Below are 14,268 nucleotides of genomic sequence, written 5' to 3' on the forward strand. Positions count from 1 at the left end.
GATATCAGCCAGGGCCGTCAGCAGCTGAAGGCCTGAGTTGGCCTGGAGGATTCACTTTCAATGTGGCTCACTCACGTGGCTGGCAAATTGGTGCGAACTACTGGCAAGAGGCCTCAATTCTTCCCCATGAGAGCCTCTCCACAGGGCTGCTGGAGTATCCTCACATCATGCTGGCTGACTTACCCCAGAATGAGCAATCCAAGAGACTAATACAGAAGCTGTAATACCACTTATGACCTGGCCTTGGAATCCACACACTTTCATACCATATTCCACTGGTCACACAGGCCAGCCCTGATTGAATACAGAAGCAGGGAGAGAACCACATAAAGGTGTGAATGCTGGGCAGCTACCTTGCAGGCTAGTTCCACATGCCTTCTATCCCACTTTAATTATTAAGCATTCAAGTGTCATAATTATTTATTGGGCTCAATAAACTGAAAGCAGAATACAAACAAGACAAACCAAAGTTATATATTTAATTTAGATGAGTCCATGTAAGTGAACCATCTTAGAAGGGGATCCTCCAGCCCAAGTCAAGTCTTCAGGTGCCTGCAGCCCCTGCTGACCATAACCTCATAAGAAAGCTCAAGCCAAACCACCCAGACAAGCTCTTGAATTCCAGATACACAGAAACCATGAGCAATAATAAATGATTACTACTGTATAAGCCTCCAAGTTCTGGTCTGATTTGTCATGCAGCATTTGATAACTAATACAGAGGAGAGGAAATTTAAGTTGAACATTAACTTCTGGGCTTATTTAAGGCTTGTGAGTACCAGAGTACTTAAGAAAAAGAAGTCAGGCAACCTGAATTACCAAACGAGCTAGGAGGCTTAATACATTGTTGGCCTGAGAAAAGATGAGAAACCAAAGAACTTCTAAAGCCTATTATTCTAGGTAGAAAATGGAGAAGCAGTACTGCCTGCTTACCAGTTTCAAAATTCCCACATGCTTATATGAGTATTAAGCCAGCTTTTTGAAGGAAAATATATTTCAACAAATTGTATAAAATGTGATCACTAAAGAATTTCTTAATGATATAAAAATATGCCATTCAGAAGTTCCAAAATATAAATGAATCAACACCAAAGGCAATAGGTTGAGGTCCTAGCCCTACTCCCTAAGATCATTTAATCATTCATTTCAAAGGTTTATTGTTTATGAACTATGTATAATACTGTAACAGTGACAGAGGAATTAAAATACAATCCTATACTCAGACATTTAGAGTCTAATGGAAGAGACAACAACCAAGCAGAAAATAATGTGCTCTCTGCAGAGAATTAGAGTCCAGGAGAGGCACCAGTCTCCAGTGAACAATCACACAACCGAACCACCGAGGAAGTGGTAGGAGGGCACCCCAGGCAAAAAGAAAGCAGCGGCATGTGTAAGGGCATGAAAACAGTATACACCTTCTGGAGAACTCTTTCACATACTCTTTCACATCCTCCTGTTTTAAGTACCAACGAACCTCCTCACCAGAGGAAAAGCCTCACCCATGGTGCTAGCAGATGCTCATACTTGACATGTGCACTTAAGTGGGTGATGGAGGAAGTGGGTGAATGAAGGTGGTCAAAGGTAAAAACTTCTAATTATAAGATAAACAAACACTGGAGATGTAGCAACACAACAAAAGAATTATAGTTCCTTCTGCTGTATATTTGAGTTATAAAGAGTAGATCCTAAGAGTGCTTATCAGAAAAAAAGAAAAAGCACCTTTCTTTCATATCTACAGGAGATGATAAATGTTAACTAAGTTTACTGTGGTAATCATTTCACATTATGTTATTCTGCAGCACACCTTAAATATATGCAGTCTGTCAGTTACAGCTCAACAAAACTGGGCAAAAAATGCAATTAAAAAAACAAAAAACAAAAAATAAAAAGCAGCCATAAGAAGAATCGCAGGGAGTTCCTAGAACTTCAGTAATTTTTTCTGAAAGTAGAGTACCCACAAGTAAAAGAGGCTCAGTGAAACTAAAAAAGCACTAAGGCATTTTCAATGTATTCTGAAGATCATAGGAAAACCCTAGAAGATTTTAATTTAGAAGTAGATACAATCAGATTTGTACTTTGGAAAGAACATGAGTATAATTGATGGGTTGGAATAAGCAAGACTGGAAGCTGTTGCAGTAATTTCAACAACCAGTTATGAAGGCCTATGCTCAGTTAGCAGTGAGGATGGCAAGAGATGGACTCAAAGCTAAGATCCCAAGAACGCAACACTAGACCCACAGACCACTGTGATACAGGGTGGTCCCAGCTTCAGCACAGGTTACGATTTCAGTCATCAAGTATGGTAGGGGAAGGCTAGGGAAACAGGTTCACTTGCAGACATGTTGCCTATTTTTTTTTTAAAGCTTTTATTTATTTATTTGACAGACAGAGATCACAAGTAAGCAGAGAGGCAGGCAGAGAGAGAGGAGGACAAAGCAGGCTTCCTACTAAGCAGAGAGCCCGACACGGGGCTCAATCCCAGAACCCTGGGACCATGACCTGAGCTGAAGGCAGAGGCTTTAACCCACTGAGCCACCCAGGTGCGCACCCCCACCCCGCTTTTTTTTTTTTTAAGTAGGCTTCATGCCCAACATAATACTTAAACTCATGACCTGGAGATTCAGGGTCCCATGCTCTAAGACAGAGCCAGCCAGACTTGTTACATTTTTAATGCCACTGGATACTTTCAAGTAGAGGACAGTATGGCTAGAATAGCATGAAGAAAGAGAAAAATAACAGGAGAAAGGACAGAGAATAATCAGGAACCAGAAAATGTAGTGTCTTGTATGCCATAGCTAATGTGACGAACTGTCCCAGTTTGCTTAGGACTGACAATTTTTCCAGGACATGGAACTTTCAGTGCCAAAACTAGGAAAGTTCTTGGCAAATCAGGGTGAATGGGTCCCCCCACCCCCAAGTCAGAGTAAATTAGATTTTAAATTAGATAAGATAGATTAGGTAAAAATCTTAAATTAGATTTTTATCCTGGGTTCGATGGGGAGCCACCATAAGATTCTGAGCACAGAAGTCACTTAATATTATCAAACTTTCATAAAATGATCACTCTGGCTGCAGTGGGGAGAATATAAATAAGGATAAGAGTGGAAGCAAGATCCATGCTGGCTATAAATACTTTGGAGTCACCAGGATTTAAGTTCAACTATAGATATTAATGAGTTACACTGGAGATCGTTTAAAAAGTTAAAGAAAAAGAAGGCCCAGAAGTGAAGACACCATTATTTAAGCAGCGACTTAAATATAACATCCTCCAAAAGAGACAAAGTAGTAGTCACCAAGATTGGGGGGGGGGGGGGGGGGAGTGTGTGTGTCATAAATGCCAAAGAATTACAGATGCAACAAAGGAGCAAAAATTTCCCCAGAAATCAAGTAAGAGAAGGACTGAAATGTTCAGTAACTTCAGTAACCAGGACATCACTGGTAAGGCAAAAAGAATGTCAATGAACTGGCTGGAGGCAAACCAGAAAAGATGGAAAAGCTGACCAAACAGTAACTTAAGTAAGGAAGTGGAGATACCAAGCTTGGAGGTAAAGAGGAAGAAAAAGAATAATAACCAAGAGAGAGACACAGGGTAAAGCAGTGATTACATTTTCTTAAAAGAGTATAGTCTTGACCAAGTTTTTAGACTCAGAAGAAGCATGCTGGAGAGAGGGGAAGAAAGGGAACAAATAACAGAAAAAGATTTTGTTCCGAAGCCAGGAAAAAGTTGAAAAGTCCAATGATTTCTATTTCCTTTATGAGGTAAGAGAAGACTAATGCTGAAGGATAAAGGGTAAGGAAGGCAAGAAGCATATAGTTCAGTAACCTTGAAGTAGCTACTGCAGAGCACGGGGAAGAAGAGAGGAAGACCTGAGCCACACAGAAAGGTTTTTTGAACAACTCTGAGGGTCCAGTTCTAAGTGCTAGAAATAAAAAACTGGAAGTAAATTTGGGCCCAAATAAGTCACCAAGCTTAAGTTTCTACTCCCCCAGGCCCAGATGGCCTCAGCAGTGCTGAAGAAGGAATAAAAAGGATCATAGCCTGATGCAGGACTGAACAGAAAGACAGTGGTACAAAATGTTTAAGAGGTTTGTCAAGAGGGGCACCCGAGTGGCTCAGCTGGTTAAGCTTCCAATCCTTGATTTTGTCTCAGGGCTGTGAGATCAAGCCCCTCATGGGCTCCACATTAGGCATGGAGCCTACTTATGATTCTCTCTCTCCCTCTCTACCCCCTTCCCCACATTACATGTGCACTCCCTCCACCCAAAAGGAAAAGGAAAGGGAAAAGGAAAGGAGGGAGACAGAGACAAAGGAAGGAAGGAAGGAAGGAAGGAAGGAAGGAGAATTTTGTTAAGAATGTGAATGAAGTGGGGTGCCTGGGTGGCTCAGTGGTTTGGGATGCTGCCTTCGGCTTGGGTCATGATCTCAGGGTCCTGGGATCGAGCCCCGCATTGGGCTCCCTGCTCCGCAGGAAGCCTGCTTCCCTCTCTCTCTCTCTGCCTGCCTCTCTGCCTACTTGTGATCTCTGTCTGTCAAATAAATAAAATCTTTAAAAAAAAAAAAAAAAAAAGAATGTGAATGAAGTGAGGGAAAGCTAAGAAAATAGAGGGGCTTAACACACTAAAAACCAAAGGGCAGATTTAGTAGGATTGAGGGAATAAGACTATTGTTAAAGACAGGAGGCTGTGGTCAGAGTGGAATTAAGATTTAAGCTACAGGGTAACTCTAAATGATCATGAAGTCCAGGTATAGTCATGGCTGCAGGTGGCTGGAAAAGAATGATGCTAAATGTCAGTGAAGCTGAGGAAAGAAAAGAAAGAAGTGGTGACAGGATTTGGTCTATTCATTAACACAATGCAGTCACCCAGAAAAATCAGCAAAGGCATAACCAGGAAAGTAGATGAGAGACATAAGGAAGGGCAGAAAATGGGACATTAAGTCATCCCTTTTCAGCGATACCAAAGGTCACCAATATCCAACTAGGTCAAGGGCTCAGCTCTATTCTGCCAAAAGGTACTACTCCCAGACTACCTGGGAAGTCCAATATGAAGACTCCTCATCCCATGTCATAATTTTCTACCACCAATGGTAGTAAATGCATTTATATTTCTCATGCCTGAGCTATACACGAGAGGTAGGGCCTTGAAAACCACCACATAGAAGAAAATTCTACTAACAGTAGAAATTAACTGTACATGCCTGAATTTCATCTCCAAAATGTTTCTGGTACACAGTTCTAACACTCATAACCAGGAGCAGTGATCCTTCCACTTAATCATCACACACCACAGTAAGCTCCCTATAGCAACAAAGCACAGCGATGTGACCATGGTGCAGAAAATAAAAGAGCTCCTCAGAGTTAAGATTTATCAGAAATAGATAGTATGCAAAGCAAAGAACTGTATGTATAACATACACAGCAAACTAAAATACCATGTTTTTCCTTACCGTTCTGGATCAGTGTTTACTCCAATAACTGGTTTAAGTCTATCCAAGACTTTACTTGCTGCCAGAAGCATCGTGCCGTCACCTAAAGGACATAAAACATAACCAGTTTTGTAACAAATCTGGTTTTTAGCATCATTTTGAACACAAGTCCTTTTGCTTTAACAATCACACTCCTACTCCACCCTGCTGACCACCACAGTCCATTCTACTTCCTTTCTACCCACTATCCCTAATCCAGAATTTCTCAACAGCGGCAAGACTGACATTTTAGGCCAGATAGTTCTTTGTTGGGGCGGTGGGGGGAGCGGTCCTGTGCATTACAGGATGTTTAGCCATATCCATGGTCTCTACCTTCTGGAAGCCCCATAGTAGCTCCCAGCTGGGAACCACTGCTCCAGTCCTTATCATTCTACTAACCAAATCTCCTTCCTTCTGCCATAACATCAGTCCAAATTCAGACATTATTTTAAAGAGAATACATCCGACAAAGTGTCCAGTGTAGATTTTTCTAACAAATGCTATCAATTTAAAGCTCTGGCAACAATGCCCACTTGATAATAAAGTTCAGGAAAGATAGCTGTAAGTATATTGGAGTCAGAGTGGGATGGAATTTATCTCATTGAACTCTTAAACAATTTCATCTTTTAAGGCTGGTATAACTAAACCAAAATACAGTTACAACTCATCTTTTGAATCCTATTTGAAGTCAAATGCACACTTTAAATATACACAGAGAAACAGACACAGAACCTCACAATAACATCATTCACTACAAAAGTGAAATGTTTTATATATCAGATATTCTAAATCTTATCCTAAAAATTCCAAAATGCATCTTGTGGTAGGAATCAGAAGACTTCATTACAGCTAGACCACAGGGTGTCTGGAAATGCATAGTAAAGAGCATTTCCGTATTACATCTTTACCTCTGTAAAACTCTTACCTCCTGCAGCTATGACAGCATCTGCCCATCGAACAATCTCTTCATCATATTCTCTCCTCTTTACTAGACGAACCTCGATTCCCTCATTCCTAAGATAAAAAAGTAAAGGTTATATAATGTCTACTAACAACATGAAGGATGTTTTGAGAGACAGGTTATTACAATAATGTAAAAAAACCAAGCTTGTTTTATAAAACAAATTTATGTTTAGTTTTGCAAGGTTAACTTCATTTTCATTTATTTAATTACAACAGCCAATTTACTATGGTCAAGAAGCATATGAATAAACCAAAAGTTAATGACTATCCCAAATCTCTATGTGCTTCAAAAACATCTTGTTTTGCCCCTGACAAAAGCAGTATCAATAAATTAGAATTCCATTTCATTTTCTCTATTCCTCTGATGCTAAAATTCACTAATACAAATGGTCGAGAAGTGTAGTATCTCGAGACATTTTAATTATAAAAAGTCATTATTTTAAACCAACAAATATTCATTCAGTGTCAGACACTGAAACAGTGACCAAAATACTTTCTATTTTGCATGTTCTCACACTGATTCTCTTATATACATATAAACTTATTCACTGACTGCATTAACTGAATTTACAGTTCCTATAATTTTTAGACATTCAAAGAATATTTTAACAAACACCCATATAATACAGTATTCAGTTTAATAAGACATTACAAATACAGTTGAAGCCTAATGGATACAGAATTACCTATGTAGAAAAGGCACTTCTCAGACCAAATATTAACTGAAAATCTGTGCAATTTTCACAGTACAATAAAAATTTCCTTAAAAACACTAATTTCAACTCCATTAACCACAATATAATTTTCTGAAAATGATCTTATAATGGCAATCTTTACTAAAAATCTCAAGATCATCTGCTAATAAAAACTGGAAGTCCTGAATACAAATGCCCAAAGCTCCAATCCCATTAACTTACCGCAAACTATCTAGAATATGTTCTACATTTTTGGTGTGAATATGATGTCGTTCAAGCAGTCCACTGTAGCTAGAGCCTTTCAATGCAAGCTATATCAAGATAAAACAAATTCTGTCACATTACATGACATATATTATACATTATAACATATCTCTTTAAAAAGCCCTATAAAAAGTATAATGGGTTTTTTTAAGGCACATTTTTATGACTACAAGTTTAAACTGAACTAGAAAAGTCTGATTTTAGAAAATCATAATTTGCTTTCAATATTAAATACAGCATTAAGTTTCCTGAATTATGTAGTTAATAAGATCTCAAAATTTGCTTATTTTTCAACTTGAGTTTTTTAATTAATTAATTTTTTTTTAAGATTTTATTTATTTATTTGACAGACAGAGATCCAAGTAGGCAGAGAGGCAGGCAGAGAGAGAGGAGGAAGCAGGCTCCCCACTGAGCAGAGAACCCGATGCGGGGCTCGATCCCAGGACCCCGAGATCATGACCTGAGCTGAAGGCAGAGGCATTAACCCACTGAGCCACCCAGGCGCCCCTTGAGTGTTTTTTTTAATGAATTTGTAACACATCACATGCAGCTACTTGAAGACCAAAGATAAACTAGTATTTTAGAAGGCAGTTAGATGACCTTTGTTCCACTTGGATTTGCAGCTCTCTTCTGTTCACATTTATGAACTCTATTTGGCATTTACCCCACACAATCCAAACAAAGGCCGGGTTAGCTCCCAGAAATTGGGTAACTTTTAGATATGAAGATATATATCCTTCAAGAATTATCTCTCCTAGTCCACTGATGTGTATTTTTGCAATGTCACCCTTTTAAAGTATATGTCTACGAAATAATCCATAAAGTAAAATGTTGAGAGAAGTTTAGACATATCCTTAGTGCATATCCATTTAATCCACTATGAAATTTGTCTGGTAGAGAGAATTAAAAAGCATGTTATTTTCTTTCCTTCTCCAACTTCCCTTAATACTCTGCCTCTTGATGGTACAGTATCAGTTTTTCAAGTACATGTCCAAAATACAATCTTAAATATATTCCTTTTAGATTACTCAATTAAAAGTAAAACCAAATTTTAGGTAGCATCCTTAATATGTATTTTACCTTTTAAAAATTATTAACAAAATATCAAAGATACATATATATAAAGAAAATTTTAAAATACATATAATCTTATTGTCCCAGGACAATTTATGTTAATATTTTGATATATCTATCTTTCTAGTCTTTTGTTTATGAATATGGGGTTAAGAGTTTTAAAATAGTTTTGTCCTTACTCTACAATCAAAAGGGAAATGTAGGCTCCTCAAAAGAGGGAGGGGAGGACATATTTGGCTATTTGATAATACACGATGTTAACTCAAAAAGATCCATTAGATCTGATAATCTGTACAACACTCTGGAACCTAGACATAAGATTCATATTTAGACAGACCATACTAACATCAAAAGTATTTTTTAAAGGGAAGCTAGTGACCAAGGTCATAATTAGATAATCCTTCATTTAATTAAAAAAAAATCAACATATAATAGGTTTGAAAAACTATTTTAAGAATAGAATTTCTGAATATAAATGAACATAGCATTAACATTCAGATTATTATACTACCATTACCCAATTACAAATTAACTAAAACCGTACTAACCATTCCTCAGTAAATATGGATCACAATGCTCTTCATCTCTACTCTCTCCCTGGTGATCTCTAGCTTCGAGGCTTTCCGTGAGAGATCTGTATGCAGAGGACTCCCAACTGCTAAACTTGGCTTCTCTTTAGGGCTCCAAATAAATGTATGCAACAGTGTATCTGACATCTTTCTCTGGATATCTAACTGGAATCTCAAACTAAAATACTCAGTATCAACAGCCCTCTTGGTGCAGTGGGCAGAGAGTCAATCTCATTAAATACTCAGTATCAAACTCCTGACTTTTCTAACAGATTAGTTACTATGGTATATAATTTTGTTACAATTACAGTAATTACCTCTCATGAGCCCATTTCAAGAGTGAATACATAGCTAGAAATTGAAATTTAAAAAAATTCATTCATTCAAATATTTGAGTGCCTACTACTGTATTAGTTTAAACATTAATTTAGCTCAATCAAGTGTATTTAATGGGGCACTGAAAACTGGCAAGGACAATGAGAACTAACTCAAATGTATAAGAAGGCTATTAAAATAGTTTCAACAAATGTACTGCATCTAACCTGCTATAAATAGAACTTAAGAGTAGCTGGTCCCCAGTTTCCTGTCCAGATTTTTATCCTCTAATTTTGTTTGGATTATATAGAACATGTACCCAAGAATACAGGACAGAAATCCTTATGTATGATAACTGTAAATTCTAGTTTGGTTGTTCAGAAGCTTTTGTGCTCACTTCCTGGCTCTCAGCAAACTCCAGAAAATTAAGATTACTCAGCAGTTGAATGTTAAGAAACTGTGCTTTGAGATGGTGAAGGGGGTTTAAATTTGTGGAGAAAATAATTTTGAAGCACTAACAAAAACCTTCAAGTTTTCCATGATTTTAATAAGTCTTGCTACCAACACTAAAATTCCTAAATTTCCAAGCCTGAATACAAAATTTATTTAGCATCAGAATAGTTAATATTGGGGCAGAAATATCATTTCATTCTGTTCCCACCCAGGTTGTTTTTTGTGAATTCTCTAGCAACTCATGTTCAGTACATTTATTTAGAGAATACAAGTTCTTATATTAATTATTTTCTTTAAAGATATAGACGGTTGGCTAATAAGCTTCATTAACATGGACTGGCTAAACTAGGCAAATACAAGATAAGGCATTTTATAAAATACCTTAGTGAAAGCATCAATTACAAAGCCTGAAATCACTATTCAACTGGCACGTACAGTTTTTCAAGTTCTCTTCTCATTCAAAGGCTGGTAAAAATTGCTAGCTATCCCTCCGAAAATAACAAGACCTCAAAGATTTAAAACCATACTTTAATCAAAAACACATTCTTTATGTCCTACGATGAAGAGATCAGAGAAATTACTGAAATTTAGAACACATTCTCAATTCTGCAATGCTACACCACCACTATTAGCACCAGTTTTAATATCCTCCCCCCAAAAAAGACTGTTGATGTGCATTAAAAACAAAGTTATAAGATTATTCACCAGAATATCTGGAAAAAGCAATGTGAATCTAAAAGATCTATTTCAGTCCGACATATTTCCATATCATATTCTATGTCAGTCCAACATACTTCAGTGAAAGAGCAAAAAAGAGTTTCATTCAAGGAGTAAGAGTTTCTCCTACAAAATCTACAAAAACCAACATCACTTCTCCTTAGGTGGCTCCAAAGTTAAGATACAACAAAGCATGAAAGGAATAAAAGAGGAAACTTAACCAACAAAAATTTGCTGACCTTAAAGTTAGATGTGGTAGTTAGGCTATTTCCTAAATGATCCAACCACTTTTATTAAAATATCATAGATATTTTTAACTGACCAAAACTGAATTTATTAAAAATACAAATTTTTAAGATTTATTTTACTAGTCAGTTGAATGCCACTGACTTTGTACTCAAGGTACTAATTCACATGAAAGCTCAATAAGGGAAGGAAATCAGTCTTTAACACATAAGAAATGCACAAACTTTCTGGAACAATGACAGTTTGGTCCATAAACTCACAAGGCATAATTTAAGCACTCTTAAAAGCATACCCACTTACCTAAATGGTGCAGTGAGTGTTAATTCAGAATTGCCTTAAAATGAATAGTAACACCTAGTCAACAGCTAAAAAGTAAACTTCCACCTAGCATGATCAAGCCTGCTACAGTGAAGCTGAAGTATTTCTTGAGGTATATTTGGCATCTATCTTGGATCACTTCAGTTTCACTCTCCTTTCTCTCAGGTGCTTACCTTTAGTTTCCCCATCATTCTCTTTCTATTTCTACATTCCTCTTTTTATTCTGTTCACCTACTCCCTCATATATTGGGATCGTTCAAGGTTCCATCTTTAACTTTCTTCTCTGGTCCCACATAATTTTCCCTGAGTTACTTCCTCACTCCAGGGACTTGATCTCCCAAGTATGCACCAGTAACTATGAAATATATACTGTCAGCTTACGCCATTCTCTTGAGCTACAGGCTCAAATTCAAAGGTCTACATTAAATCCCCCCACTAGTAGATCAAGTACCTCTCACCAAAACCATCCAAATCCGATGACATATTCCTCCTTCAAATTTGCTCTTCCCCCATATATCAGTTAACAATACTTACATAATCAACAGAATAAACCCAAGTATCCCGTTTAATTCTCCCCTCACACTCAATCTCCATGTGGCAAAGTACAATAAATATACGTGTAAACTGCTTCTCTAACCCGTCCTTCACATTCATGCTGCCACCGCTTGGCTTCTGGACATCAGCTCTTCTCCGGTCTCGTGCAATAAATAGCCTGCCTCCAGAACCGCTGAGTCTTCAGTCTTTATTTCCCATTCTGCCAACCTAACAACCACCACCAGGAGGCTGCTTTCATACTAGTTCCAGAATGCTCAAGTCTCAGAAAAATTGACCCTCCACTCCACTCTTATGGGGAAAGAGAGTAGGAGTGATAGTTGTATTCTCCTGCTAAAATAGACTGAAAATTACTAGGACATAAAGCCAACTCCTGCACATGACATTTAATACTTATAAGGTCCGGCTTACCTATTTAGCTTCTATAAACTTATTCATGAACAAAGATTTCCAAACTGCCCTTAAAAAGGTTGTCACATCAATTTATTGATGACAACCCACATTACTAAGAAAAAAATAAACTCTACTACATTTTAACTGGTTCAACTGTTTCATTTTATCTTTTATTTCAAATGAGTATATGCACTTAGTCATGATATAAAATTTTTCTGACTGTGGATTAGAGTCAAAAACATTTAAGTTCTTTTTGTTGGCAAAAAAATTAACTTCCCCCTGTCTTTTTTTTTTTTTTTTAAGATTTTATTTGACAGAGAGAGATCACAAGTAGGCAGAGAGGCAAGGAGAGAGAGAGGAGGAAGCAGGCTCCCCTGCCAACCCCGAGCAGAGAGCCTGATGTGGGACTTGATCTCAGGACCCCGAGATCATGACCCGAGCGGAAGGCAGAAGCTCAACTCCCTGAGCCACCCAGGTGCCCCCCGCCGTCTTGCTAGTACTATTCTCTCCCATTCACATATAAATTCTTCCTTATTAATATTTAATTAAGATATCCTGAACTTAAAAGATATCATTTCACACTTATCACTTTGGCAAAAATGTAAAAGTCTACCAAGTGCCACTGAGAACATGGGGAATCACAGAGCTGTTCAATGCTTATGGACATATTTGTACTTCTAATTGCATTTTCTAATTTAAAAAATGGAAACAATCTAATTATCCAAACAATGTAATACTAGACAGCACTTAAAGTGAATTAACTTTAAAAGAAAGTAAAAAAAAAAAAAAAATCAAGACTGTCACTTCCTCCAAGAAATTGGCTTAAAAATAACAAAAACCACATAAGCAGGAGTTAGATTCAACAAATCTTCATGCCTTTTTAGTGGTCTATTTTATAAAGGAAACACTTTGAAGTGACCAAAGCAGTACCATTTTAGGTACCTAATTCAGTAAATAATAGTGGCATTTACATAATGATCATTACTGTGCCTGAAAAATTAGAATTATGCTGCTCTAAATTATGTAAATTATAGATTAACTTGATCTTCCTAAAAATTATATAAGCAAGGAAAAGCAGACATTATTATACCTATTTCAAAGTCAAAGAGGCTGATAAATAGAGAGAGGTTAGGTTACTTGTTCAAGTTTATAAAGCTAATAAACTGGTACCAGGATCAAAACTCCTATCTCCTGCTCTTAACTCAGGACTTGCCCACTACAGACTCCTAACATTCCTATGTTAGCTATACATTTCACTTCTGCTTGAAAATACTCATTAGCGCCCTAAGCCTCAATTTAATGATTAAGTTATATAGGCCAATCAAGAACTATTCTGTTCCCAAGTCCCAATTCTACCAACCTTCAGTTAGGAAGAAGAGAACCAATCAGCTAACCTCTTCTTGAATGAAAAGGTCTTACAGAGGTTGGTGGAATTTCCTGCACAATCTACATCATATAGAATGAACTTTGCCAAGGAAAGAAATAACCCACACACTTGCTGATATTCTGAAATACACATTTCTGTTACATATTAACAAAGATTACTGATAGTGAAAAATAAAGTTAACTTACACTTTACTAGCTGAGAAGATATTAATGTGCATCGATACTTTACTCAAAATGTAATTCATATAATTGAAAATACAGGAAAAGGGATCATATAGTAAGACATTATGTTATTTACAAGCTCACGGCTGCCCATATATACCTGGTTTCTAAAATCTCCCCCAGGTAATCCTGATACAGTGAAGGGGGAAAATCAGGGCTCTAAAGCACATTGGTCAATGATTACGTTAATGGCAGAATTTCAGCTACTGTAATATTCAATCCTTTTACATCTTCAGGAGTCTCCTATTTAGCTGCAAATATTTATGGAAGGAGTATATCATAAGCCTCTATTTTCCAAGATGTATTCCACATAATTTGACACATTTTTCTAATCTGCACCCCCTTCCCCCACCAAATCCTATGGTCAAATAAAAATTCTGTCTTGTTTAGGTTTATGTTTCTCAAACGTATTTAACCATGAAACCCTTGTTCCTGTACCAACTCGTGCTGGTAACCTCAACCTTAAGCATTCAGCAGCTAAAATCTTCTGGAAGAACGATAGTTGGAAATAAGGCTCTGGAGCCTCCAGGAGAAAAGAGCCAAAACTCATTTTTAAAAAGTCAGAACCCTTTTTGGTGGGGATGGGAAGATAGAGAGGATGATGAATAAGATGAGGTCATTGTCCTCAAGTCTAGAG

General features: G+C 37.2%; 1 protein-coding gene across 3 annotated transcripts in view; it reads right to left on the reverse strand.

Annotated features, from left to right (window-relative positions):
- The window catches only part of NADK2 (NAD kinase 2, mitochondrial), a 45,696-nt gene that overhangs the window by 25,840 nt on the left and 5,588 nt on the right, over positions 1–14,268 (reverse strand). For 2 of the 3 annotated variants that reach the window (XM_045079472.1, XM_045079471.1), the window contains exons 2-4: positions 7,345–7,433; positions 6,390–6,478; positions 5,447–5,528 (exon numbers count right to left, since the gene is read on the reverse strand). In XM_045079472.1, coding sequence (XP_044935407.1) covers positions 5,447–5,528; positions 6,390–6,478; positions 7,345–7,433 — 260 coding nt within the window. Of the gene's footprint in view, positions 1–5,446; positions 5,529–6,389; positions 6,479–7,344; positions 7,434–11,612; positions 11,685–14,268 lie in introns of those variants that run through there. The other variant, XM_004738010.3, reaches the window with a different exon arrangement.

This window comes from Mustela putorius, unplaced genomic scaffold, assembly GCF_011764305.1.
Source record: "Mustela putorius furo isolate JIRA1106 unplaced genomic scaffold, ASM1176430v1.1 tig00000407_pilon_pilon_pilon, whole genome shotgun sequence".
Taxonomy (NCBI): domain Eukaryota; kingdom Metazoa; phylum Chordata; class Mammalia; order Carnivora; family Mustelidae; genus Mustela; species Mustela putorius.